At 43.9% G+C, this 27,325-nt stretch overlaps 1 protein-coding gene across 6 annotated transcripts in view; it reads left to right on the forward strand.

Annotated features, from left to right (window-relative positions):
• INSR (insulin receptor) overlaps positions 1-27,325 on the forward strand; it is a 183,894-nt gene that overhangs the window by 15,078 nt on the left and 141,491 nt on the right. For all 6 annotated transcript variants that reach the window (XM_038772651.1, XM_038772652.1, XM_038772653.1 and 3 more), the window contains exon 2: positions 15,432-15,983. In XM_038772651.1, coding sequence (XP_038628579.1) covers positions 15,432-15,983 — 552 coding nt within the window. The remainder of the gene's footprint in view (positions 1-15,431; positions 15,984-27,325) is intronic.

Here is a 27,325-nt window from a genome sequence, read left to right on the forward strand (position 1 = left end):
GGCTCAGAGAAGTCTAGTGACTTGTCCAAAGTCACACAGCTGATCAATGGCAGAGTCAGGATTAGAACCCACATCCTCTGACTCCCAAGCCCGTGCTCTTTCCACACTGCCACGCTGCTTCTCAGCGTGGAAACATAACCTAAGGAGAGAGTAGAAGAATGCTATAGCTTAGTCGAAGAATGGGTAATTGTGCAAGTGTAATATGGTTCTATTCTTTAGGTCTGTGTAAATAAAACGTGAAGGAAATTTTTTTTCTTGGAATCTCCTGCTCTTGCACTGACCTCTGCTCTTCCTTACCTGTACACTCAACACCCGATAATCCTTTAAAGTGTTGCCTGGTTTTCAGTGACCAAATCTTGTCTATTGGTTGTTCCTGTGGTTTCCTAGTGTTGACTACCAGCGCATTAAAGAGGTTTTCTTTTAATCAGTTTACTGGATTTTTTTTCCCTTTGCTCTTCAAAGCCTTTGCTTTAACTAGTATTTTTATTAGCCTGTGATTTCATTTTGGTTTACCCTTAAAAGGCCTCTTATTCTTACTTTTCTTAGCCAGGTGCTAGTTCAGGGGTGGACAGATGGGTTTTTTGAAAATTTGGGGTTCTTTGGAAGTCAAAAGTGTAGCTTCTGGACTGTTCCAAGAGATCATATCCCTTTGAGAGTTTCAGTTCTGTCAAGTTTTGTCCCTCACCCTCCACCACAAGTGACCTTCCTTGTTGGGGCACTCCTCAGCGCTCTGAAAGAAAATTTTCCCCACCCACCAGTATCTCCAGGGCTCAACAGATGAAACTCTTCCTATGTAAGAGAGGAATTTTTTTAAAAAAATCAAGGTTGAAGAATGGGCTGCCCCCTTAATCCTATGTGTAATTAGCAAACACAGTAGGAGGCAGAGAGTTATTGAGAGACTACATCAAACAAACAAACAGATAAGCCAAACACCGGGCAGAGAACATTTGACAAGTGGTAATTTTGTTTGACTGGTGAACTAAGCCAACATTTGTTGAGCCCTGATCATAACATTTGTAAGGTGGAATGTTAGCAGTAAAAAGGCTGTGAGTTTTCACAGAGGTGATTTGGATGGAATACAGTGCTCTGCACACAGTAAGCACTTAATAAATACCATTGATTGATTCGAAGGGAGGTGCAAAGGGAAAGAGGTCCAACCCAAGAGCACTGCTTAGACATTATATAGGCTGTTTTTTAATTTTCAGAGACCTTTCGTTAAATGTTTATACTTGTATTTTTATTTATCACCAAATAAGTAACTGTTTACAAAAGGTGACTTGGCCAGATACATTTTTTTCACTCCCTATCATTTGTCTTGTGCCTTTCAAATTTGTGAAGATGCCCTCAGAGGATCCATCAATTTGGTTACCCTTTGTGAATGTTTTTTTTCCTGAGGAAAAGAAGGCCAGAAGGAACCATAAAAGGTTGTCTAGTCTACCACTGTGCTCCCAAACAAGATTATATGCAAACCACCCCAGGAAGATAGCTGTTGATACTTTCCTTTAAAACCTACAGGGAAAGAGACTCTATAAGTTTCAAACCATTCAACTTACCAAGGAAAGTTCTTCCTAATGTCCAATTTAAAGATCCATTGCTGCAGTTTAAACCTGTTCCCTCAGGTCTTGCCTTTCTTGTAAACTGAGAGTGACTATTCACAGTGACTCATACCATGACCCTTCACGTACCATCCCAGTGTGTTAGGTGGTGTGGAGAATATTAAGACACAATTCCCATTCTTAAGGCCTTATGCCAAAAAGACAAGGCAGAAAAATGGATAGATTGATGAAATTATATATATATATATATATCCATTGGGGCTTTGGTTCATCCTGCCCTTCATAACCCCACACTGTAAGGCAATCTTAGGATAGGCTGCCTAGAAGAAATGAGTCCTGAAGGAGGGGAAGAAAATGGGCTTGTCAGGTGTAAAGTGGAACATCGATTCAGGTATGTGGAGTGGTGAGGAAATGTGTACAGGGATGGGAATGGGGGAATAATGAGTGCTATTTGTTAAGCGCTTACTAGGTGCTAGGCTCTGTTCTAAGCACTGGGGTAGATATGAGTAATCAGGTTGGACACGGTCCCTGTCCCACATAGGGCTCACAGAGAAGCGTGTTTGACATGAGTGAAGGGAGCAAGTGGGGGAGTTGAGGGGAAATGAGAGAGGAAATATTGACAGGAAGACAGAGGAGCACTGTAAGATGAGGAGTAGTTTTAAATTTTAAGGTGGAAAACGTTCTAGAGCCAGTTGGAGGTTTCCTTAGGTGGAAGAGCGGGAATTCTGTTTTCACCATGTTCAATATGAGCTACCTTGTAAAGCATGATCAAAAGGTAAGGATGAAAGTCTACACTTAGGGTTCTAAGAAGTAAGGTGGGTTATGAATAGAACTAAGACTGGAAGCCAGTGGCTCTTTCGTTTTATCTGTGTCTTCCTGGCGGGAGGAGGTACTTTTTTATGGTATTAGTGAAGGGCTTACCATGTGCCAGACATTGTACTAAGCACTGGGTTAGATACAAGATAATCAGATTGGACCTGGTCCATGTCCCACAGTAGTAATCCCAATTTTTACAAATGAGGTAACTGAGGCACAGAGAGGTGAAGTGACTTGCCCAAGGTTACACAGCAAACGAGTGGCAGAGCCGGGATGAGAACCCAGGTCTTCTGACTCTCAAGCCCGGGCTCTATCCACTAGGCAAAACTGCTTTCCCTAGTACTTTTATGTGTGTGCATATAACCCTAACCCTAAGCACTTACGAAGTACCATTATATATATATATTATATATATATATATATATATATATATATATATATAATGGTACTTCGTAAGTGCTTACTAAGTGTCAAGCACTGTTCTAAACCCTGGGGTAGATACAGGTTAATCAGGTTGGACACAGTCCCTGTCCCACATGGGGCTCATAGTCTAAGTAGGAGGGTGTAGGATTTCATCCCCGTTTTACAGATGGGGTAACTGAGGCCCAGAGAAGAGCAGTGACTTGCCTAAGGTCTCACAGCGGACCTGTGGCAGAACCGGGATGAGAACTCCCGGCTCCGCCACATGTCTGCTGTGTGACCTTGGGCAAGTCACTTAACTTCTCTGAGCCTCAGTTACCTCATCTGTAAAATGGGGATTGACTGTGAGCCCCACGTGGGACAACCTGATCACCTTGTATCCCCTGCAGCACTTAGAACAGTGCTTTGCACATAGTAAGTGCTTAACAAATGCTAAAAAAAAAAACAACAAAAAAAAACCTCAGGTCCTCTGATTCCCAGGCCCCGGCTCTTTCCCCTAGGCCCTGCTGCTTCTCTGTGGAATCACCGAACAATCGTGGCAGTCTGCAACTACCCTGGACTTGCAAGGGAATCAGGGCTGGCCCAGGGCTTCCACTGCCCCAGGATGATAAGGACCATTTCTGGGAACTGGCCCGGCTTGGCACGGCAGAATGGCATTTATGAAGTGCTGACTATGTGCCAAGCACTGTGCTAACCCTGGAGGCACCTGCAGCCTGGAGCCAGGTTCCAGAGGCTGGACCCAAAGTGCTTATAGCAATGTGCCCCGGGTGGGGGAGGGGTGGGGGGGGACGATTGCCGCACTTGCAGGAGGACTGTCTCCAGGGGTGGCATTCATCCAAGCAGTTACACCATCTATGTGTGTGTCACCTCCCCTGTATGGATGGAGTCGGGTGTCATCCGGGGCTGGCCTGATTTAGGAGCGCTACTTCACTACTCTGCCAGAGCGCACGGAGGATGGGGGAGAGAAATGCCCCAGTGTAAACCGACCGACTGAAGCCGGCCTCCGTGCGTTGACCTGGCTCTGTATTCAGGTTCGTGAAGTGCTCCGAGCCCCTTGAAAGAAAGGCACAGTTTGGTATTATTACCACAGAGAAAGGGCACAGGTAAAGGGAAGAGAAGACAAAGAAAGAGGGGGTGAAAAGAAAGAGAAGGGGAAGGGACCAGTTGCAACTCTGTATTGTCCTCTCTCAGGTGCTTAGTACAGTGCTCTGCACACAGTAAGTGCTCAATAAATATCATTGATGATGATTTGAAAAGGGAGAATGTATTATGATATTTGTCAAGCACTGTTCTAAGTGCTGGGGTAGATATAAGTTTATCTGCTGCTGTCTCGCTGCTCTAGACTGTAAGCTCGTTGTGGGCACGGAACATGTCTATCAGCTCTGTTGTATCATACACTTCCATGTGCTTAGTATGGTGCTGTGCACACAGTAAGCGCTCAGTAAAGACCATGGATCGATTGCTTGCTGGCCACCACCAGCCATCTAGCAGTGGATACAACGTCTAGCGCAGGGCAAGTCAGCTGAACCAGGGTCGCTGCTGCAGTGGATGGATGGCGGCCCCAGCCGTTCCAAGGGCTCGTCCATCATTCGTACTTCAGGGTCCTGTTCAGGGCAGAAGTATCCTCAACTAGAGTAAAGTGGTGAGTTTATTTGTACCACAGTTTTGCCCCCTGGAAGTCACAGAGTTGAATGGACAGAGCCTTCAAAAGTAGGGATGAATCAAGCTCAGGCATTAATGAGAGGAAAAGGTGAAATTTTATTATTCATCTTTTGATAGTTTAGGTATTTTGTGTCAGGTATAGATGCGAAAATATCCAGAGTTCTTTTAATAATAATAATTGTGGTATTTGTTAAGTGCTTACTCTGTGCCAGGCACTGTACTAAGCGCTGGGGTGGATACAAGCAAACTCTGGTTGGACACAGCCCCTGTTCCACTTGGGGCTCCCAGTCTCAATCCACATTTTACAGATGAGATAACTGAGGCCCAGAGAAGTGAAGTGACTTCCCTAAGGTCACACAGCAGACAAGTGGCAGAGGCAGGATTAGAACCCACAACCTTCTGACTCCCAGGCCTGTGCTCTATCCACTACACCATGCTGCTTCTCAATAAGTCAATCAGTTGTATTTATTGAATGCTTACTGTGTGCAGAGCACCATTACTAGGTGTTTGGGAGAGGACAGTATAACAGAGTTGGTAGACATGTTTCCTGCCCACAAGGAGGTCACAGTCTGGTGTGGGGGGCAGACATTAATATGAATAAAGGAATTACAGCTCTGTACCTTAAGTGTTGTGGGGCTGAAGGTGGGGTGAAGAAAGGGAATAAATCCAGTGCAAAGGTGACATAGAAGGGAGTGGGAGAAGAGGAAATGAGGGCTTAGTCTGTTAGTAAAATGCTCTGCATACAATGATTTCTCCGTAAATACCACTGATTGATTAGCAATCCTTCTTTTTAATCCTTTCAACATTTATTGGGAATAGGATTTGGATTAAGTTTTGCAAGCACCATCTAGGACATTTGACATTTACTAGTTGTTAAAGTCTAAAGAACTGTCCTGAATAATTATGATCTTTTATAATAATAATAATAATAATGGTATTTGTTAAGTGTTTACTATATGCCAAGCACTGTTCTAAGTGCTGGGGTAGATACAGGGTAATCAGGTTGTCCCGCACGGGGCTCACAGTCTTAATCAGCGTGGCTCAGTGGAAAGAGCACGGACTTTGAAGTCAGAGGTCATGGGTTCAAATTCCAGCTCCGCCAACTGTCAGCTATGTGACTTTGGGCAAGTCACTTAACTTCTCTGGGCCTCAGTTACGTCATTTGGAAAATGGAGATTAAGACTGTGAGCCCCCCGTGGGACATCCTGATCACCTTGTAACCTCTCCAGCACTTAGAACAGTGCTTTGCACATAGTAAGCGCTTAATAAATGTCATCATTAATAATAATAATAATAATGGCATTTATTAAGCGCTTACTATGTGCAAAGCACTGTTCTAAGCACTGGGGAGGTTACAAGGTGATCAGGTTGTCCCACAGGGGGCTCACAGTCTTAATCCCCATTTTACAGATGAGGTATCTGAGGCACAGAGAAAGTAAGTGACTTGCCCAAGTCACACAGCTGACAATTGGTGGAGTCGGGATTTGAACCCATGACCTCTGACCCCAAAGCCCAGGCTCTTTCCATTGAGCTACGCTGCTTCTCTATTATTATAATTCAAAGCACTTTCCAATTATGATAACGGAAAAACTGGAAGATTCAGGCTTAACTGCACCCTTTACCCTCACACATAAACAAATAGCTTAGTTATTCAGCATATTAAGGTCATTAAATTCAACTGCTAGTCTAAAGGCCCTGACATATGTCCCCAGCTGGGGGTGGGGCTGGAGAAAAAAGTGTCAGTTGCAGGGGAGGAGTGGGGGAATAGCCACAGTGGGAGAAGTGCCTATTGAAGTTGGACCCAAGGGTCTTGGGAGAGGAGAGGAAAGATAATAACGATAGTGGTATTTGTTAAGCGCTTACTGTGTGTCAAGTACCATTCTAAGTGCTGGGGTAGATACAAGTTAATCAGGTTGGACACAGTCCCTGTCGCACATGGGGCTCACAGCCTTCATCCCCATTTTCCAGATGAGGTAACTGAGGCACAGAAGAGTTAAGTGACATGCCCAAAGTCACACAGCTGATAAGTGGTGGAGCCAGGATTAGAACCCACGAGCCCTGACTCCCAAGCCCGTGCTCTTGCCACTAAGCCATGCTGACCTCTTCCTGTTCCTTACTACTAATTAGATTTACTAATATGTAGTGTATTGGTCATTCATTCATTCAGTCGTATTTATTGAGCGCTTACTGTGTGCAGAGCACTGTACTAAGTGCCTGGGAAGTACAAATCGGCAACATAGAGAAGTCCTTCCAGAGCTCATGTTTTCACTATGCATTTTGGAAAGAACTTGATGGTAGAATTAGAAAACGTTCTTCTGACAGACATGCGTCTGGATATATTGCCACACAGTGTTGGAAAAAAACAATAATTGTGGTATTTAAGTGCTTACTTTGTGCCAAGCACTGTACTTAGCACTGGGGTAGATACAAGCTCATCAGGTCCCACATGAGGCTCACACTCTGAGTAGGTGGGAGTACAGGTATTGAATCCCCATTTTACAGACGAGGGAACTGAGGCACAGAGAAGTGAAACGACTTGCCCAAGGTCACACAGCAGACAAGTGGCAGGGCTGGGATCAGAACCCAGGTCCTCTGTCTCTCAGGCACACACGCTGCTTCCCTGTTGTGTGCCTCTATGCCACTAGAGCGTGAGTTTTCTGTAATGCAAAGTTCAAGAACACGACCCTTGGGTTATAGGAGAGCTGGGTGCGTTGCAGTGATCTAAGCAGAAATTTTGGTGAAATTGCATTGGTGGTTGGTTGATTTGGCCATAGCAGTGATGCTACTGTTCTGGGGGCCGAGTAGTAGAGTAGATCTTCGGTTCCTAGGACTGTTGGGATTCAAGGCTTAGGTACATAATAATAATGATAATAATAGTAATAATTGAGGTATTTGCTAAGTGTTTACTACGTGCCAAGCACTGTTTCAAGTGCTGGGGTAGATTCCAGGTGAGCAGGTTGGACACCAAATAAATAATCAGGTTGGACATGCAGAATAAATATATAAGCATAAAGCTTTGTCACATAAGTGGGCCCTAATTTTCATTTTTCAACTAAATGGGAACGAATGAGTTCAATTGTAGCAATTAGCTTAGATGTTATTCCATTTACATCAAAAGTCTAGGTAATGATAAAATGCCATTGATCTCAATTAGAGACACACTGCAACACAGGCTTGCAGAACTTCACCGAGTGAAATCCAGAAACCTTCCAGGCTGAACATGTTCTAGTCAGTAGAGAGGTGAAGCTGGATGTTGGCTAATATTCAATTTTGAATTTCAAAATAGGATGGCTTGGTAATAGAATGACTAACAATTCCAGGTTCAGCATTTCAACGACTGTCTGATCCTTGACAATTTATAACAGGCATGTAAAAATACCAATTTGACATACAATGGGCATATAAAGAGTATACCTCTAAAGCAGTTTCACTTTAGGGATGCATTTGCCATCGAAAATTATTTGTAATAGAGATTCGGACATTTGGTGTTAAGCAGTAGGATGTGAAAAGCAGTTTGTATGTGGAAGACGTGTTGCTGTTTTGAAGTAAAGAGGGTATGTGATGGCTGGCAATAGAGGTGTTGAGCTCTAAGGGATTTTGAAGCTGTTGTGCTATGGGCAGGGCACATGTCTGCTAATTCTGTTGTACTCTCCCAAGTACTTAGTACAGTGCTCTGCACATAGTAAGTGCTCAATAAATATGATTGATGGTTTAACGTATTAAAATAGCAAAGATGTCAGTCGTCAGTGATTCCTGTGCATGCTTCAGGAGTTTTTGACCCATCAACATTCTTTCTCTTGCTTCCCAGGGGAGTGGCAGAAGGAAAGAAAAAACTAGCTGGTGGGTGAAGGGGGATGGGGGTTGGGGAGGGCTGTCAGGGAGCGAATTGGCATTAAGGAACCTGGTCTCTCCTTGGTTTCCTGTGGCCAGGTTTCTTTCAAGCAGTGGAGGCAGATAGCGGCTCTTAGAGGCATACCACCCCAAGCTGGGTCTTTCACTGGCCATCTGGGTTGCCCAGCAGCAGTGTGGCCTAGTGGATAGAGCACGGGTCTGGGAGTCAGAAGGACCTGGGTTCTAATTCGGGCTCTGCCACTTCTCTGCTGTGTGACCTTGGGCATGTCACTTACCTCTTCTGTGCCTCAGTTACCTCATCTGGAAAATGGGGATGAAGGCTGTGAGCCCCGTGTGCGACAGGGACTGTGTCCAACCTGATTAACTTGTATCTACCCCAGCGCTTAGAACGGTACTTGACACACAGTAAGTGTTTAACAAATACCACTATCATTATTATCTTTCCTCTCCTCTCCCAAGACCCTTGGGTCCAACTTCAATAGGCACTTCTCCCACTGTGGCTATTCCCCCACCCCTCCCCTGCAACTGACACTTTTTTCTCCAGCCCCACCCCCAGCTGGGGACATATGTCAGGGCCTTTAGACTAGCAGTTGAATTTAATGCCCTTAATATGCTGAATAACTAAGCTGTTTGTTTATGTGTGAGGGTAAAGGGTGCAGTTAAGCCTGAATCTTCCAGTTTTTCCGTTATCATAATTGGAAAGTGCTTTGAATTATAATAATAATAATGATGGCATTTATTAAGTGCTTACTATGTGCAAAGCACTGTTCTAAGCACTGGGGAGGTTACATGGTGATCAGGTTGTCCCATGGGGGGTTCACAGTCTTAATCCCCATTTTACAGATGAGGTAACTGAGACACAGAGAAGTTAAGTGACTTGCCCAAAGTCACACAGCTGACAATTGGCAGAGCTGGGATTTGAACCCATGACCTCTGACTCCAAAGCCCGTGCTCTTTCCATTAAGCCATGCTGCTTCTCGTGGCTTAATTGTCTCATAATTGTGAAAATGGATCTCTGAGATGACCTAACATTTAAATACATGTGTCTCGAGCGTGGAAGAGGCAACAAAAATGCTTGCATGGAAGTAATTCATTTACCTAAACAGGCCTTGGCTAGTGAAGTCGAGATCCATAACTCATACTTCAGACTCAAATTACAAACCTGAATTCCTAAGAAATGACTTTTGAGGGAGGATGGGAATATAGGTGCTACTTGTAGTTCAGGATAGAACTCACCAAGGAACATCTCCTAAACACCAGCTAGAAACAGGCATGTCCAACTCATTCCCATGGTGATATATTCAAACACAGCCCATGCTGGAAAAAAAAAAAGCTGCAGATTAATGATGCATTAGCCACCTTATTCATTATTATTAAATGGAACAAAAGGAATCGAAATAATAATTGTCATATCTGTTGAGCACCAAACACTCTACTAAGTGCTGGGGTTGATAAGATGTAAGCAGATAGGACATAGGGAAGGTGATTAGTGAATAGAACTATATTAATGCTGAATACATGCATAATTGCAGGCAGTGTTTCCATGGAGGCGAGAGATTGGACCAAGATTATGTGGTGGTGGTGGGGGAATGTGGAGGGGAGAGAGAGAGAGAGAGAGAGAGAGAGAGAGAGAGAGAGAGAGAGAGAGAGAGAGAGAGAGAGAGAGAGAGAGAGAGAGAGAGAGAGAGAGAGAGAGAGAGAGAGAGAGAGAGAGAGAGAGAGAGAGAGAGAGAGAGAGAGAGAGAGAGAGAGAGAGAGAGAGAGAGAGAGAGAGAGAGAGAGAGAGAGAGAGAGAGAGAGAGAGAGAGAGAGAGAGAGAGAGAGAGAGAGAGAGAGAGAGAGAGAGAGAACAACAGCATCAAATATAGCCCTCTTATACCCATTCTTTTCCACCTCTCCCCCTGCACACCTTCATTCCCCCCCCACCCAAGCACCCCTCCCCCCAAGCCCAAATGATCTTCCTCTTGGGCAAGTTAACAACAGGAGGAGGAAGGGGGGGGGGGAGAGAGAGAGAGAGAGAGAGAATATGAAGGAATATTTCTGTTATTTTTCCCTCTGCCCCTTGAAAAAAAGAATCTAGCTTTGTCACACTGGCTTTAAGCCTCACATATTATACATTTTTGTGTCTTTTATCCAAGATAGACCCCCCCCCCCCCCCGGCCCCCCAATTCGCTAGCATTTTCCAACAGCAGTAATCACTGCATGTGGGGTTTACCCAACTGGTTGATTTTGGTGATTTATATTCCCTGCTTGTGAATTATAATGTTCAGTCAGTTCTTTTCCCTAAACTGTGCCTGGGGAAGCAAGTGGACCCCAAGGCTGAAATAAAAGATCTCTAATGAGTCTCTGGCGATGCTGTGCCTGTGTGGGCTGCATTCACTCACCCAGAAACACAGAGTACCTAATGTTCATGAATAGGATTTTGGTCTAGCCTTTTGCCAATATTGTAAATTATGATTTAGATTTATTAATATCAGTCTGGTTGAATAAACCCTCCATAAAACAGACAAGATGGAAAAAGGGGAGTGGAAAGAAAATGGTGAGTTTAACTCTTCCTTGTCCTCAGCCATGATCCCTTCCCATCTTACTCATTCATCCCCAGCCCCTTCCGAAGGAGGAAGAGCAAGCAGTCGTAAGTCACCGCACCCACACCCAGACATTAATCTGTACTGAGCACTGTACTAAGCACTTGGGAGAGTACAATAGAATTAGTAGACACATTCTCTGCCCACAACAAGCAGCGTGATTTAGTGGAAAGAGCCCAGGCTTGGGAGTCAGAGGTCGTGGGTTCCAATCAATCAATCAATCAATCGTATTTATTGAGCGCTTACTGTGTGCAGAGCCCTGCACTAAGCGCTTGGGAAGTACAAGTTGGCAACATATAGAGACAGTCCCTACCCAACAGTGGGCTCATAGTTGTCGGCTGTGTGACTTTGGGCAAGTCACTTCACTTCTCTGTGCCTCAGTTACCTCATCTGGAAAATGGGGATTAAGACTGTGAGCCCCACGTGGGGCAACCTGATTAACTCGTATATACCCCAGTGCTTAGAACAGTGCTGGGCACATAGTAAGTGCTTAACAAAAACCATCATTATTATTATTAACAAGCTTACAGTCTTGAGGACATAAGACCTGTGTGATATGGCTGTCAGTCCTTGCTGCCGAGTCCCTAAGAAGCAGCATAGCCTCGTGGATAGAGCCTGGGCCTGGGAGTCAGAAGGACCTGGCTTCTAATCCCAGCCCCTCCACCTGTCTGCTATGTGACCTTGGGCAAGTCACTTCACTTTTCTGGGCTTCAGTTCCCTCATCTGGAAAATGGGAATTAAGACTGAACCCCATGTGGGACAGGGACTGTGTTCAACCTGATTAGCTTGTATCTACCCCAGTGCTTAGAACAGTGCTTGACACATAGTAAGTGCTTAACAAATACCATTATTATTATTATTCTTATCACAATTGAGTGCACCCCCAGTTTCACAGGTGGTGAAGGATATAGGTTCCTATTACTTTTAGTACTCTCTTCTTTCCATGGGTAGACTTTACAGATGTATTTTGGCATACTTTTTTGAGCTGTGTAGCTTTTTTATGGTTTTTAATAATGATGGTATTTGTTAAGCGCTTACTATGTGCCAGGCACTGTTCTAAGTGCTGGGGTCGATACAAGGTAATCAGGTTGTCCCATGTGAGGTTTATAGTCTTAATCCCCATTTAACAGATGAGGTAACTGAGGCAGAGAGAATAGACCTACCCAAAGTCACAGAGCTGACAAGTGGCGGAGCCAAGATTAGAACCCACGACCTCTGACTCCCAAGCCCATGCTCTTTCCACTAAGCCACACTGCTTCTCACTATTGTTATTTTTTAAGTGCTTACTATGTGTCAAGCACTGTTCTAAGTGTTGGGGTAGATACAAGATAATCAGGTTGTATACCGTCCCCGTCCCACATGGGGCTCACAGTCTAAGTTGGAGGGAGGAAGATTTGCACTTGGTTCTGTGACCTTTGGACATTTGATAATCACTCCGCCCCCGCAACCCCACAACACTTATGTACATATCTTTAAATTACACAATATAAATTATTTATATTAATGTCTTTCTCCCCCTCTAGACTGTAAGCTCATTATGGGCAGAGAACATCGCCACGAATTCTGTCGTATTGTAGTCTCCCAAGCGCATAGTACAGTGCTCTGCACATAGTAAGTGCTCAATAAATACCTTTGATTTAATCCCCATTTTACAGATGAGGTAACTGAGGCACAGAGAAGTTAAGTGTCTTGCCCAAGGTCACACAGCAGACAAGTGCTTAGAAGAGTGCTTGGCACATGGTAAGTGCTTAACAAGTACCATAATTATTAAAGTGGCAGAGATAGGATTAGAACCCCAGGCCCTCTGACTCCCAGGCCCAGACTCTTTCCATTAGGCCACACTGCTTCTCTAAGCTCTATATAGCTACTTCTAAAGCTATAGCTAAAATTAATCAGTAGTATATATTAAACATCTACTGAGTGCAGTACACTGTACTAAGTGCTTGTGAGAGTGCATGATCACTGCACACAAGGAGTTTACAATCTAATGGGGGAGACAGACCCATACTGTGTCTAAAATTGTTTCTGGATACATGGTAGCGTTTCTTGAGCATGAGCTTGGGAGTCAGAGGATGTGGGTTCTAATCCTGGCACCGCCACTTGTCTGCTATGTGACCGTGGGCAAGCTACTTAACTTCTCTTTGGCTCAGTTACCTCATCTGTAAAATGGGGATTAAGACTGTGACCCCCACCTGGGACAATATTTACTAGTCTATTTATCTTGCTAATGATGTGCGTATGGCTTTAATTCTATTTGTTCTGATGATTTTGACACCTGTCTAGATGTTTTGTTTTGTTTTCTGTCTCCCCCTTCTAGACTGTGAGCCTGTTGTTGGGTAGGGACCATCTCTATATGTTGCCGACTTGTACTTCCCAAGCACTTAGTACAATGCTCTGCACACAGTAAGCGCTCAATAAATAGAATTGAATGAATTACCTTGTAGCCACCCCAGCACTTAGAACAGTGCTTGGCACATAATAAGCACTTAACAAATGCCACAGTTACTATTATTATTATTTTTGTAATTATTATTAAGAATATTCCAAGTCCTCCTGGCATGACTGTCCAACCCATTTTGCTTGTATCCACTCCTGCGCTTACTCAGTGCTTGATGCATAGTAAGTGCTTAACAATATCATCATCACCATTATTATGCAAGAGTTGCATTTTGGAAAACCTCACGTTAAGTTAAACTTGTTCCAGTGTTGTGCACATGCTTGCAAGTTCACAAGCAGTTTCTTCCTATGAAGTGGCAAATGGAGCCAACAGGTTTGTGTTGTCAGAACAATGTTACAATGTTGCCTGATTTCCTAACAATGCTCTGGCAAAATGATGTATTACAAACACTTGTAATGGCAGTAATGAGTGTACTTATTTAGAAATGTTCTGGTTTGAATGTTCTTCCACTGTAATCATTTTCCCCTCACCTTCCTTCTGCCTTTGCCTTTTTCTGTTGCTTATACTCCCTCTCTCTCTCTCTCCCTCTCTCTGTGTCTCTCTCTCAACTGTGAGCTCATTGTGGGCAGGGAAAGTGTTTATTGTTGTATTGTGCTCTCCCAAACGATTAGTACAGTGCTCTGCACAAAGTAAGCCCTCAATAAATATGATTGAATGAATCTCTCCTTACTTTCTTATGATCAGGCAGCGGGGCTCTAAGCTCAATGTGGGCAGGGATTGTGTCTGCCAACTTTGTTATATTGTACTCTCTCACAGCACATAGTACAGTGCTCTGTGCACAGTATATGCTTAATTAATACCATTGATGGATTTTTGCTCTGGTACCAGTCACAGTTTAAATTTGATGCCTGTACCAGTCGTTGCTGGCCTATCCCCGCCAGAGAAACATTCTCAGTGTGTAACTTCAGGGATGATTTAATTTTGAGTTTTGCTGGTTATCAAATTTAGAATTTTTTTTTTTTAGTGGATTTACTTTTATTTGCTCTGGTGTTTCACAGTTTCTTCTGTCAAGTAGATTTGTTCGCTTGTGGTTTTCACTATTTTGCTAAAACCTGTGCCAGCAAGGTGCAATTGATCTCGTTGCTGAATCGCTACCATTGTTCAGTGGTGTGTGTTCATCCCGGTACCATTTCTGGCTTCCTGTTTTTTTTCTCTCTGATGACTTGGTTTAATGTGTTCTGTACAGAATGTGATATGAGCCCATTTTAAAAATGTGTTTTTGTTTACTGTGTGCATTGGTTTTTTCCATCCAATTTATTGCCTCTTTTGTTCAGCAAGCTATTCATGGTAGAGATTTCTCTGAGGATTAACCTTTTGGCTGATTACATTTTTTTAGCTCAGCTATTGGAAAAACTCTGCCATTGCCAAATGAACTGGCGATTAAATGAACAAGAAGGGTGTGTGAGTGCCACATAATTTATTATGAGGGAGCAATCCATTATCCTTCTACTAACGACCAAATCAAAACCGGATACATGCTTTAATTACTTAGTAAAACTTTCTCCTAACATCAGCATTCACACACCATATTGCCCAATAATTCCTTGTAATCCAATTGTATTAACTGCATAATCTGATCTGATTTTTTTTTAAATTGCCCATAGGCTCTGGCTATTATGTGTGTTTTTGTTTTTGTTTTTTTTCTCTTCTAAATGCCAGGTCATTGACCATCCAGATTGTGACTGCTTGATTCAGAAATGTTAATGAAAGGCAATTCATTTGTAGAATCGAGTGATTTGTGTTTGAAATTAATTTCTGTTCATAAAATCAGGGAAGCAGTGTGGCTTGGTGGAAAGAGCACAGGCCTGGGAGTCTGATCCTGGTTCCGCCACTTGCCTTCCGTGTGACCTTGGGCAGGGCATTTAACTTCTCTGTGCCTCAGTTTCCTCATCTTTAAAATGGAGATTCAGTACCTTCCCCCTTAAACTGTGAGCCCTATGTGGGACAGGGAGTGTATCCGTTCTGATTAGCTTGTACCGTGCTTGATACAGAGTAGATGCTTAACAAACGCGAGCGACTGATGGAATGATTGAAAAATACCACAATTTAATGAACTTGTTTTTTTTTTCTTTTCTCTTCCAGTTTGCCCGAACATGGACATTCGAAATAACCTGACACAGCTGTATGCTCTAGAAAACTGCTCTGTGATTGAGGGCCACTTGCAAATACTGCTCATGTTTAAAACCAAGCCTGAAGATTTCCGAGGACTTAGTTTTCCCAAACTTACTATGATTACAGACTATTTATTACTTTTCCGGGTGTATGGCCTAGAGAGTTTAAAGGACCTCTTCCCCAATCTCACTGTTATCCGTGGAACCCGTCTCTTTTTTAACTATGCCCTGGTCATCTTTGAGATGGTCCACTTGAAAGAAATTGGCCTTTACAATCTAATGAATATCACCCGAGGAGCAGTTCGGATTGAGAAGAATAATGAGCTATGCTACTTGTCCACTATTGACTGGTCTCGAATTTTAGATTCTGTTGAAGATAACTACATTGTTGAAAACAAAGATGATAAAGAAGAATGCGGAGATGTTTGTCCAGGAACTGTGAAAGGAAAAAGCAGCTGCCCAGCTACTGTAATAAATGGTCTTTTCATCGAAAGGTGTTGGACCCATGACCACTGTCAGAAAGGTAGGACTTTTTTTTTTTCTCTTGGGGGCTTTCACGTTATAGTTACAGTTCTTCAGGAATGTGCAAAAATAAAAGGTGCTGCCGACAGTTTGAAATCAAACCGTGCACCCTTTTGGGGAATTCCTCATTTTCCTTAAAAGGATTTTAATTTTTTTATACTTTACTTTTTTAACACAGGGAATGGGCCTTCTAGTCTACAGTAACAGCTTTGTGCCCATAGAGCTGCACCAACAGAGCTTGGGAGTTTTAACATCCTTCACCTTTAGCTGTTTGTATTTTATTCTGAGAGTGTAGCAGGGTTTATTACTACAAGAAAGACTGGCAGAAAACAGCAGGGGAAAAGTGTGATACCATGAGGCGAACATCAGTATTTATTTTGGTGTATGGGAGAACTATTCTGCTTATCCCTACTCAGAAAGGGGAAACTGCTGGCGGGAGAAGGGACTGAGGAGGAGCAGGAGTAGTAGTAATAGTATTTATTGAATGCCTTTTTTTGTTTTTTTAATGGTATTTAAGCACTTACTATGGTGGCAAGCACTGTTCTAAGTGCTGGGGTAGATAAAGTTAATCAGGTTGGACACAGTCCCTGTCCAACTTGGGGCTCAAAGTCTTAATCTTCCTCTTCCTCCCTTCCTCTCTTCCTCTCTTCCTCCCTTCTCTTCCTCCCTTCCCTCCAGGAGGCCTTCCCAGACTGAGCCCCCTCCTTCCTCTCCCCCCGTCCCCCTCTCCATCCCTTCCGCCTTTCCTCCATCCCTTCCCCACAGCACCTGTGTCTATGTTTGTACATATTTATTACTCTATTTATTTTACTTGTACATATCTATTCTATTTTATTTTGTTAATATGTTTGGTTTTGTTCTCTGTCTCCCCCTTCTAGACTGTGAGCCCACTGTTGGGTAGGGACTGTCTCTATATGTTGCCAACTTGTACTTCCCAAGCGCTTAGTACAGTGCTCTGCACACAGTAAGCGCTCAATAAATACGATTGATTGATTGATTGATTAATCTCCATTTTATAGATGAGGGAACTGAAGCCCAGAGAAGTGAAGTTACTTGCCCAAAGTCACACAGCAGGCCAGTGGTGGAGCCGGTATTAGAACCCAGGTCTTCTGACTTACTTCCAGGCCCGGGCTCTATCCACTTGGCCACGCCGCTATCGCACGCTGTGGGAAATCGCACGCTGTGGGAACAGTGTGTGGTAATAAGTGCTTGGGAAACTACCGCACCCACAGGGAGTCTACCTTCTGAGGAGACAATCTTGACAGGATTTACAAATAGAGTGATCAGAGTAAATAATTGACTGCAACATTGAGTACCTCTATATACTAAAACGGGTCCCCTTTCTAATCCTGAGAACCGCCTGAACCCCCAGATCCTGGTTGGAAATGGCACTCTGCTGTCCCCGGCTCTCCCATTAGTTATCTGAAATGGATTCTGCCTCGGAACGTTTCAGATGTTGGAATTTACCTGTTGTGTTGAATTTTCATAATAAAATACTTTGGAAAATATTTTTTGAAAAGACTCGATTCAGTCAAAATTTGGGGAAAGATTGGCTAAATCTAAATGATACTTTTGGTAGTCTGGGAATTTTTGTCAAAATCCATTTAAGCCAAGAATGACAGGCCTTAGGGATCTTGCATTTTGAAATGTACTCCATGTTTCAACATGAAGTAGCGTTTGTATCAATATTGTGGCCCTTGTTTTGGTTGCTTGTGGACATTTCCATACAATTTTGACTCTTTTATTCAAAATTTTAATCCCCAAACTTCATCAACCCACCTAACAGTGGTGGGTCCTCTTTCTAGAAGGGGAATATTGGAGAATCTCAGTAAACCTGATTCTGTCCTCTGTTGTATGAGACAGAGACTGTGTCCCATATCCTTATAATCATACCTACCCCAGTGCTTAGTACAGTGCTTGGCATGAAGTAAGCACTAAACAAATACCTCAATCATTACTATTGTTGTTGGGTAGAGATTGGTCTCTTGTAAATCTCATCATCATCATCCCAGTGTTTTGTGAGCACCTGCAGCGTGGCTTTGTAGATAGAGCCCGGACCTGGGAGCCAGAAGGACTTGGGTTCTAATTCCGGCTCTGCCACATGTAGAGAAGCAGCGTGGCTCAGTGGAAAGAGCATGGGCTTGGTAGTCAGAGGTCATGGGTTCGAATCCTGGTTCTGCCACTTAGCTGTGTGACCTTGGGCAAGCCACTTAACTTATCTGTGCCTCAGTTACCTCATCCGTAAAATGAGGATTAAGACTGTGAGCCCCACATGGGACAACCTGATCACCTTGTATCCCCCCCAGCACTTAGAACAGTGCTTCGCCCATAGTAAGTGCTTAACAAATACCATTATTATTATTATTATTATTACTATTATTATTATTATTATGTCTGCTGTGTGATCTTGGGCAAGTCACTTAACTTCTCTGGGCCTCAGTTACCTCAACTCTAAAATGGGGATTAAGAGTGTGAGCCCCAAGTGGGACAGGGACTGTGTCCAACCTGTTTAACTTGTGTCTACCCCAGCATTTAGAACAGTGCTTGGCACACAGTAAGTGCTTTACAAGTGCCATTATTATTATTATTATTACTACAGAGCTCTACACTAGAGGCTATAGGAGAATTAAAAACAAATAGGACATTGCCCCTACCTTTGAGGAATGTGCTACTAATAGGGAATCAAGACAGAACACAAAAAACATGAGCATGCAATAGATAAAAGTGCAAGTGCCAGAGGCAAAGAACTTGAGTACCAATAAGAGAAATCTATATGCAAGATTTACAGAGCTATTCATACCAGAATTGAGGGGGTTGATCTGGGAAAGTTTCACGCAGTAGAGCCTTGAAGGCTGGGGTGTGATTTGGGTAGGGGGTGTGGATTGGTGAGGAGAAATGGGGGAGGGTGTTTCAAGTGTGGGAAATCGCATGTATAATGGCTTGGGGGAGCAAAAGGGTTGGGTTTTTCTCATTCTAAAAAGTCCTATTGATTCATGTGCCTCCACCCTAAGACCAGAGAGCTTGGACTGGGGTGTTTTAGATGAAGAGGGCAGTGGTGAGTTGAGGGAAGGCTAGTTGGTGGAGAGCTTTGAGATGTGGAGTCAAGTGGTTTAATAAGAACAAAAATCATGATTTTTGTTAGTTTGGTATTTCAGGGCATACTATGTGCCAGGCACTGTGCTAAGAGCTGGGGTAGTAATAATAATAATAATTATGGTATTCGTTAAGCACTTACTATGTGCCAAGCACTGTTCTAAGTGCTGGGGTAAATACAAGCTAATCAGGTTGTCCCACGTGGGGCTCACAGTCTTAATCCCCATTTTACAGATGAGGTAACTGAGGCATGGAGAAGTGAAGTGGCTTGCCCAAGGTCACACAGCAGACAAGTGGCGGAGCCAGGATTAGAACCCACATGCTCTGACTCCCGAGCCCATGCTCTTTCCGCTAAGCCACGCTGCTTCCCAGAAGATACTTAATAATCAGACTAAGACACAGCCCCAGCTTCATATGAAGCTCATAGACCAAAGAGGAGACAGAATAGGTACTTAATACCTAAAAAATACTCATTTTCCAGAGGAGCAGGTTACGACATAGAGAAGAGAAGGGGCTTGCGCGAGGTCGCATGGCAGGCGAATCGGCGGGAGCCATGATTAGAACCCAGGTCTCCTGACTCCTGGTCCTGTGCTATTTCCACTAGGCAATTGTAATTTAATACACGTGGCTGCAGAGAGCCACTATAGACTTTCGAGTCATTCAATCACTTGTACTGACAGGACCAGTGTAGATTTACTGGGGGGATGGGAGGGAAAAGAAGAGAATAATTCCTGTCCCCTAAATCGGTGAAGAAAGTTGCCCTAGGCAGTCACTCAGGAGTATTTAATGAGCTTCTACTGGGTGCAGAGCACTGAACTAAGTGCTTGGGAGAGTCCACTTGCCAGTAAATGAACATGGTCCCTGCCCTCAAGGAATTTACATTTGAGCAGGGGAGACGGATACTGAAAGACTTTTAGAAACCCGAGGAAGAAGGAAAAGGAGGAGGAGAAGAAGCATGGCCTAGTGGAAAGAACATGGACCTGGGAGTCAGAGGATATGGGTTCTAATCCCGGCTCTGCCAATTGCTTGCTGGGTGACCTTGAGCAAGTCACTTCATTTCTCTGGGCCTTGGTTCTCCCTCCTACTTAGCCTGTGAGCCCCATGTGGGACAGGGACTGTGTCCATCCAACCTAATTCTCTTACAGCAGTGTTTGACACATAGTAAATGCTTTAACAAATAACATAAAAAGGGGGGGGGGGGCAGCAGATATGAACCTGAGTACATGGAATGGCTCTCTTATATTGGAGGGGCCATCCCATCTGGGAATAGCTCTCCTCAGAAAGGGATGTGACCTCGGGCCATCAAGATAGGATTGTTTACCACCTCCAGGCACCTCAAGTGAGTTTTTCCACAGCCCATTTCTCCCCATGAAGGCAAACGGCATTGCTGTGGCCAGGGAGGACTGGTTCAAGGAGAAGAATCCTGGATTGGGTCTGAGGGAAACGGTTTGTTTTTTCATTCATTCATTCATTCATGCATTCGTATTTATTGAGTGCTTACTGTGTGCAAAGCACTGTGCAATTTAACAATAAACAAACATTCTCTGCCCACAACAAGCTTTCAATATAGACTTCACACTCCCCTTAACACACTTGCTCCCGGCACTGGGAGCCACAGTGGCTTTCCTCCCCACTGTGCCTGGGGTGATGTCTTGCCTGCATCCTCTTGGACAGAAAGGGTAGTCGAGCCAACTTCCTCCATTCAAAATGGGAAATTCTTGATTTCCTTGACATCTCAGCTTGTATCGGTCACCAGGCATGGAGTAGATTTGAGAGTCACAGAGACCTTTCACAAACGTCTTACAGTCCGAACTCAGAGAGAAGGTTGGGGGCACATTCAAGTTGGCATTAGAATTTCTGGATATATGTTCCTCATACTCAAAAGTACCACTGATTCGGATATCTCAGCCCCAATAAATAACTCTACAAAGTCTTTCCTACAGACTTTTTCTTTCTAACAGTATTTAAAATGTTCTGACATTCACTATCTGGAACAGGTCTGCAGTACCAAAAAACAGTTCCTGACACTCATGCATTTGCTTATCTCAGTGTTGCAGCTGACCATTTGACTTGTTTGTCTTCGCAGTAGGTGCTTTTGTTATGGAAGAACGTATTTCTTGTGTTCCTCAGATTCAGTTTTGATCTTGATTACTTTTGATTTGTCATAAATAATGGAAACGTTCACAACCAGGCAAAGCAGTCTCCTGGTAACAGATGCTAGAAAAGAACTGTTCGGTCTGAGCCGAACCTGTTTTGAGAGCCGTGGTTTAACCCAACTCTTCTGTTCTATTTGAATGCTCACTCTAACCTTTTGGCAAAGGATTTAAAGGGTGCGATTGAAGAAACTGCTTGAAATTCTCAACTGAAGATGAGGTGAATTGGACTCCATGGGCATAACTACTATGCATAGGTGACTAAAACGTGTCTGCACAAATAGTCTTTTCATTTCTCCTTTCCTTAGTGAGTTCTAAAGACTACTCCTCATGCTTAATGATTATCTTGTAGTCTGAAATTTGGCATTTCTAGGCTCAGTTGGTGACAGGAAAATTATCCCAAGTTTTCATCAACTACTTTGGACTCTTAAGTTTTTTCCTTTAATAAATATTCCCCCTGACTGATATTGCTGTAACTTTCCCCTTCTCCCCCTCTCCCTTAGTTTTTGTATTTCTTCTGGGTTGCATCATCACCAAGTGGCCAAAAAGAATGGTCTTTTTCTGTTTTCTTCTGGTAATTCTGTTGGTTGGTGCTGGAGTTTAAACCACCTCTCCAGGTCTCCTCCCAGAAAAACCCAAACCTCCCAAACTCAGCTGTTTGAGGGTTGAACTGGGCGAAATGCAGTGAGGTCTAAAATTGCAGGAAGGCAGAAGGAAAAGCAGCGTGGCCTAGTGGATAGAACCCGAGCCTGGGAGTCAGAAGGATCTGAGTTCTAATCCCAGCTCCACCACTTGTCTGCTGTGTGACCTTGGGCAAACCACTTAACTTCTCTGTGCCTCAGTTACCTCATCTGGAAAATGGGGATTAGGACTGTGAGCCCCGTGTGGTACAAGGACTGTGTCCATCCTGATTACTTTGTATCTACCCCAATGCTTAGTTATAGTGCCTGGAACATAGTAAACATTTAATAAATACTGTAAAAAAAGAAAAAAACAAAAGAAAAGAGCCAGGGGGGAGATACTCTCACTGTCGGTCAATTGTATTATTGAGCACTTACTGTGTGCAGAGCACTGAACTAAGCACTTGGGGGAGTACACAGGGACTGTGCCCAACCCGATGATCTTCTATCTACCCCAATGCTTAGAACAGTACCTGGCACATAGTGAACACTTAACAAATACCATTAAAAACAAAAAACAAACAAAAACAATAAACAGTCACATTCCCTGCCCACAGTGAGCTAACAGTCTAGAGGACGAGCTTACAGGCAATGGAGTAGCTTCACTTCACAGTATACTAGATATTGAGATGGCATCACTTTCAGCTATCCTGAGAACCCAATCGGGAAAGAGCTTGTTGCCATGAGGGAGTAGAAACCCCCGCCACCGCCGCCCTCCCCGCGCTGCTTAGCTGGGTGTGCTTTGTGAAAGGATTTTGATACTGATTTTTACAGCAGGGTATTGATGGAGCCGACGCTCTAGCGAGCTGAGCAGGCTGATGAAAATGTTGTGGGAGGGAAGAATCAATCTGATGACTTTGTATCTACTCCAGCACATAGCACAGTGCTTGGCACTTAGTAATGGCTTAATAAAAACCACAATTTTTATAATTGCTATTGTCATTATCAATATCTTCTGCTTTCCTGTTCTCTTTCTCTGGAGCAGTTCTATTTGAGGGGTTCTGGGCTCTGTAGCAGGGCTCTAAATGGGCTGAAATTTTCTTTTGGCTTTACCCAAGCCTGCCTACCCTGAGCTTCTGAAGATAACATCAGTCAATTGAGTGCTTTACTATATGCAGAGCACTGCACTAAGTGCTTTTTAAAAATGGTTTTAGTTAAGCACTTACTGTGTGCCAGGCACTGTTCTAAGCACTAGGGTAGAATACGATTGAATGAATGAATGAATATGAGGAGGGAGGGCATTCCAGGCCAGGGGTTCGACATTGGTGAGAGGTCGGCAGCAAGATAGATGAGATCAGGGTACAGTGAGAAAGTTGGCAGTAAAGGAGCAAAGTGTGCAGGCTGGTTTGTAGTAAGTGAGTAGTGAGGTGAGGTAGGTGTATGGGCTGATCTGAAATAAATCCCAGTATGATTGGGTTTGTGCATATAGCTATAATTCTATTTGTTCTGATGATTTTGACACCTGTCTACATGTTTTGTTGTCTGTCTCCCCCTTCTAGACTGTGAGCCCATTGTTGGGTAGGGACCATCTCTATATGTTGCCGACTTGTACTTCCCAAGCGCTTAGTACAGTGCTCTGCACACAGTAAGCGCTCAATAAATACAATTGAATGAATGAATGAATAATCTGGTTGGACCCAATCCCTAGATCACACAGCAGACAGTGGCAGAGCCGGGATTAGAACCCAGGTCCTTCTGACTCCCAGGCCCATGCTTTAACCAATAGGCCACGCTGCTTATATTGTATATACTCATTCATTCGATGGTATTTATTGAGCGCTTCCTGGGTACAGAGCACTGTAGTAAGCACTTGGGAGAGTACAATTTAACAATAAGCAGACACATTCCCTACCCCCAAGGAGCTCTCCCAAGTGCTCGGTCCAGTGCTCTGCACCCATTAAGTGTTCAATAAATACTGCTGATTGATTGAGAAAGTACAATACAGTTGAGTTGGTTGACATAATTTCCTTCCCACAAGGTGCTGACCAGCAGCCTGTTGTAGTGGATAGAGCATGGGCCTGGGAGTCAGAAGGTCATGGGTTCTAATCCTGGCTCTGCTGCTTGTTTGCTGTGTGGCCTTGGGCAAGTCACTTTACTTCTCTGGGCCCCAGTTCCCTATCTGTAAAATGGGGATTGAGACTGTGACCCCCACATGGGACAGGGACTGCATCCAACCCGATTTGCTTGTATGTACCCCAGTGCTTAGTACAGTGCCTGGAAGCGCTTAACAAATACCATTATTATTATTTTTATTATTAAGTCTAGAGTTGGACTGCTAGCCCATATCCTGCCTCTGGCCTGGATCGCCCTCCCTCCTCAAATCCGACAGACAATGACTCTCCCCTCCCTTCAAAGCCTTATTGAAGGCACATCTCCTCCAAGAGACCTTTGCAGACTAAGTGCCCCCCCCCCCCCACTTTTCCTCTTCTTCCACTCCAGTCTGCATCGCCCTGACTCGTTCCCTTTGTTCTTCCCCCTTTCCAGCACCACAGCACTTATGTACATATCTGTAATTTATTTGATTGATGTCTGTCTCCCCCCCCCCCCCCCCGCCCCCATAGGGAATGTGTCTGTTTATTGTTGTGCTTTCTCAAGCACTTAATACAGTCCTCTGCACACAGTAAGTGCTCAATAAGTATGATAGAATGAATGATGATGATGATGGTATTTGTTAAGCTCTTACTATGTGCAAAGCACTGTTCGAAGCACTGGGGAGGTTACAGAGTGATCAGGTTGTCCCATGGAGGGCTCACAGCTTTAATCCCCATTTTACAGATGAGGTAACTGAGGCACAGAGAAGTTAAGTGACTTGCCCAAAGTCACACAGCTGACAGTTGGAGGAGCCGGGATTTGAACCCATGACCTCTGACTCCAAAGCCCGGGCTCTTTCCACTGAGCCACGCTGCTTCTCAATGAATGAATCTGTTATACAGCCTTCTTGCCGAATTGGGGTGCTAATGCTGTATAGACTCCTGAGTTTATCTAAGATAGCATGTGCAAGTTCTGAACCCTGAAAGTACCTTAGCGGGCTTGAGAAGATCCAACATGGGCAGACCCAGACCCTGGTTTGTACAGGACTCTTCAGCCAGATAAAGATGTGGCCTGGGCAAGCAGCTTCTGAGGCAGAGAGCTCAGTACAGTGCTCCGACACAGTAAGTACTCAAGAGAAGCAGTGTGGCTTAGCGGAAATATCCTCGTGAATACTGCCCAGGCCTGGGAGTCAGAAGGACCTGGGTTCTAATCCTGGCTCTGCCACTTGTCTGCTGTGTAACTTTGGGCACTTCTTTGGGCCTCAGTTCCCTCATCTGCAAAATGGGGATTCAATATCTGTTCTCCCTCCTCCTTGGACTGTGAACCCCATGTGGGACCTGATTTATCGTTTCTCTACCCCAGCACTAGGTACAGGGCTTGACACATAGTGTTTAAGAAATACCACAATTTAATTGGCTGTAATGATCAGCAAACTATCTTGTGTTTGCTCCAAAGTAAACAGAGCAACTAAAAGCAGAGAGCCCATGACCACAGAAATTTGGCAGGACATAATCAGGAGACGTTTTTCTAGATCTCATTGTTAATCCACATGACTCTTATTTGACTAGGGGAAAAAGTGTGACAAATGCCTCTCTAGCTGAATAAAAATGGTTGTGTTTTTCACATTATTTCCATCATCCAAAGTCTGAGGCAGTCTAAAATTTTTGCCCTTTCTCTGTTGTTTTTTCTGGACAGAATTTACTATTATGACTGTGATATGGTTCTGTTTTTCACTGCATCCAGAAGGGATAAAGGGGGACAAAGGGAATGAAAGGTTGGTAGAGGGAAGAGCTTATGAACTGGAAAGGGGGTGGTGGGTGTGGAGGGAAGGGAGGAAGAAGACATAAGGGAGAGAAGAAGACATAGCTAGCTTTTCATTGTGAGCATTTGAGGTTTTTAGGAAGGAAGGGCCTTACAGAAATAATATCAAGACGCAGACCAACTTGAAGATAGGTAAGGGCAAAAATTAGAAGAGTAAGCGCTATCCTGTTCATCCAAGATCCACTGCTCTTCTCTTCACCTCACACCTGCCTCCAATGTTGACCAGCTCTCAGCCAAACCCGTAGTTCTATGGCAGTGTCTTTAAGAAACTTGTCTTCCATGGGATATGGCCTATGAGGAGTTGCTTAATAGGCAACTTTCTTGTGTTTTCAGTTCTTAGACATGCAATAAAAACCCACAAAAACATTACTCATCACACATCCTGAAGCAATCTTACAAAATGGCCATGAAATGAAGTTGATAGCATAATTGTCTTGAAGAATAGCGTATCACAACTGCTGCCACAGTTAACATTGTAAAGGTTTAAATACCATTCACAAATGCGCATGGGAAATGTTGTTCTGTGATGTTTATTTAGGTAGAAAATTACTTATGCGGGGTTTCCTGCCATTTTTATCTTGGGAATTTCCATAACTGTAAGCCTTGTTTGGTCACCTTTGTGTGGGAAACAGAACCGTAAAGTGGTCACCAAAGAATTTGCCAGATGTTAGAGGTAAGATATTTGAAAATTTTCAAATTGCAAAGAGTATTTTCAATTCCTTACTCTTGAAGTGGAAGTGCTCTTTTTATTTGGAGTTGTGATAAATATTGTGCTCTGGAGTACACTCTCTCCCTCTCCTTATTTCTGTCTCCTCCTCTACTTTTCTCTCCTCCCTCCTTTTTTCTCCCCCTCCCTGTCTCCCCCCCCCGTCTCCCTGTCTCCCTCTTCCTTCTCTACCCCCTTCCTTCTCTCTGCCCCCCTTTTCTCTTTCTCCCCTCTTGTTTCTCCCTCCTTTTCCCCCCCTTTTTCCTATTTCCCCTTTTTTCTCTCCCCCTTTTTTCTTTCCCTCTTTTTTCTCTTTCCCCCATTTTTCTTCCCCCATTTTTCTTCCTCCTTTCTCTCTCTCCCCCCTTCTCTCTCCCCCTTATTTTCTCTCCCCCTTTTCTCTCTCCCCCTTCTCTCTCTCCCCCTTTCTCTCTCCCCCCTTTTCTCTCCTCCCTTTTTCCCTCTCCCTTTTTTCTCTATGTCCCTTTATCTCTATCCTTCTTTTCTCTCCTCCCTTTTTTCTCTCCCCCCTTTCTCTCTCCCCTCCTTTTCTCTCTCCTCTCTCTTCTTTTCCCCCTCTTTCTATCCCCCCTTTGTCTCCCTCCCTCCCTTTCTGTGTCTCTGTTTTTAGCTTCAGTGAATGCCAGATGGGAGTTGACCCCCCAATCATCCCAATGGGTGTCTGTTCATGTTCAAGTCTTGTCATGTGACAGCTTTCTTGAGCACATCCAGAGCCCCTGAGCTTGCAGTGGAAGATATTGAGATGCAAGTAAATGTCTGGACAGTGCTACGTATCAGTTTAGTTCATTCATTGAAGCAGCGTGGCTCAGTGGAAAGAGCCCGGGCTTTGGAGTCAGAG

This window comes from Tachyglossus aculeatus, chromosome X1 (assembly GCF_015852505.1).
Source record: "Tachyglossus aculeatus isolate mTacAcu1 chromosome X1, mTacAcu1.pri, whole genome shotgun sequence".
In the NCBI taxonomy this organism is placed as follows: domain Eukaryota; kingdom Metazoa; phylum Chordata; class Mammalia; order Monotremata; family Tachyglossidae; genus Tachyglossus; species Tachyglossus aculeatus.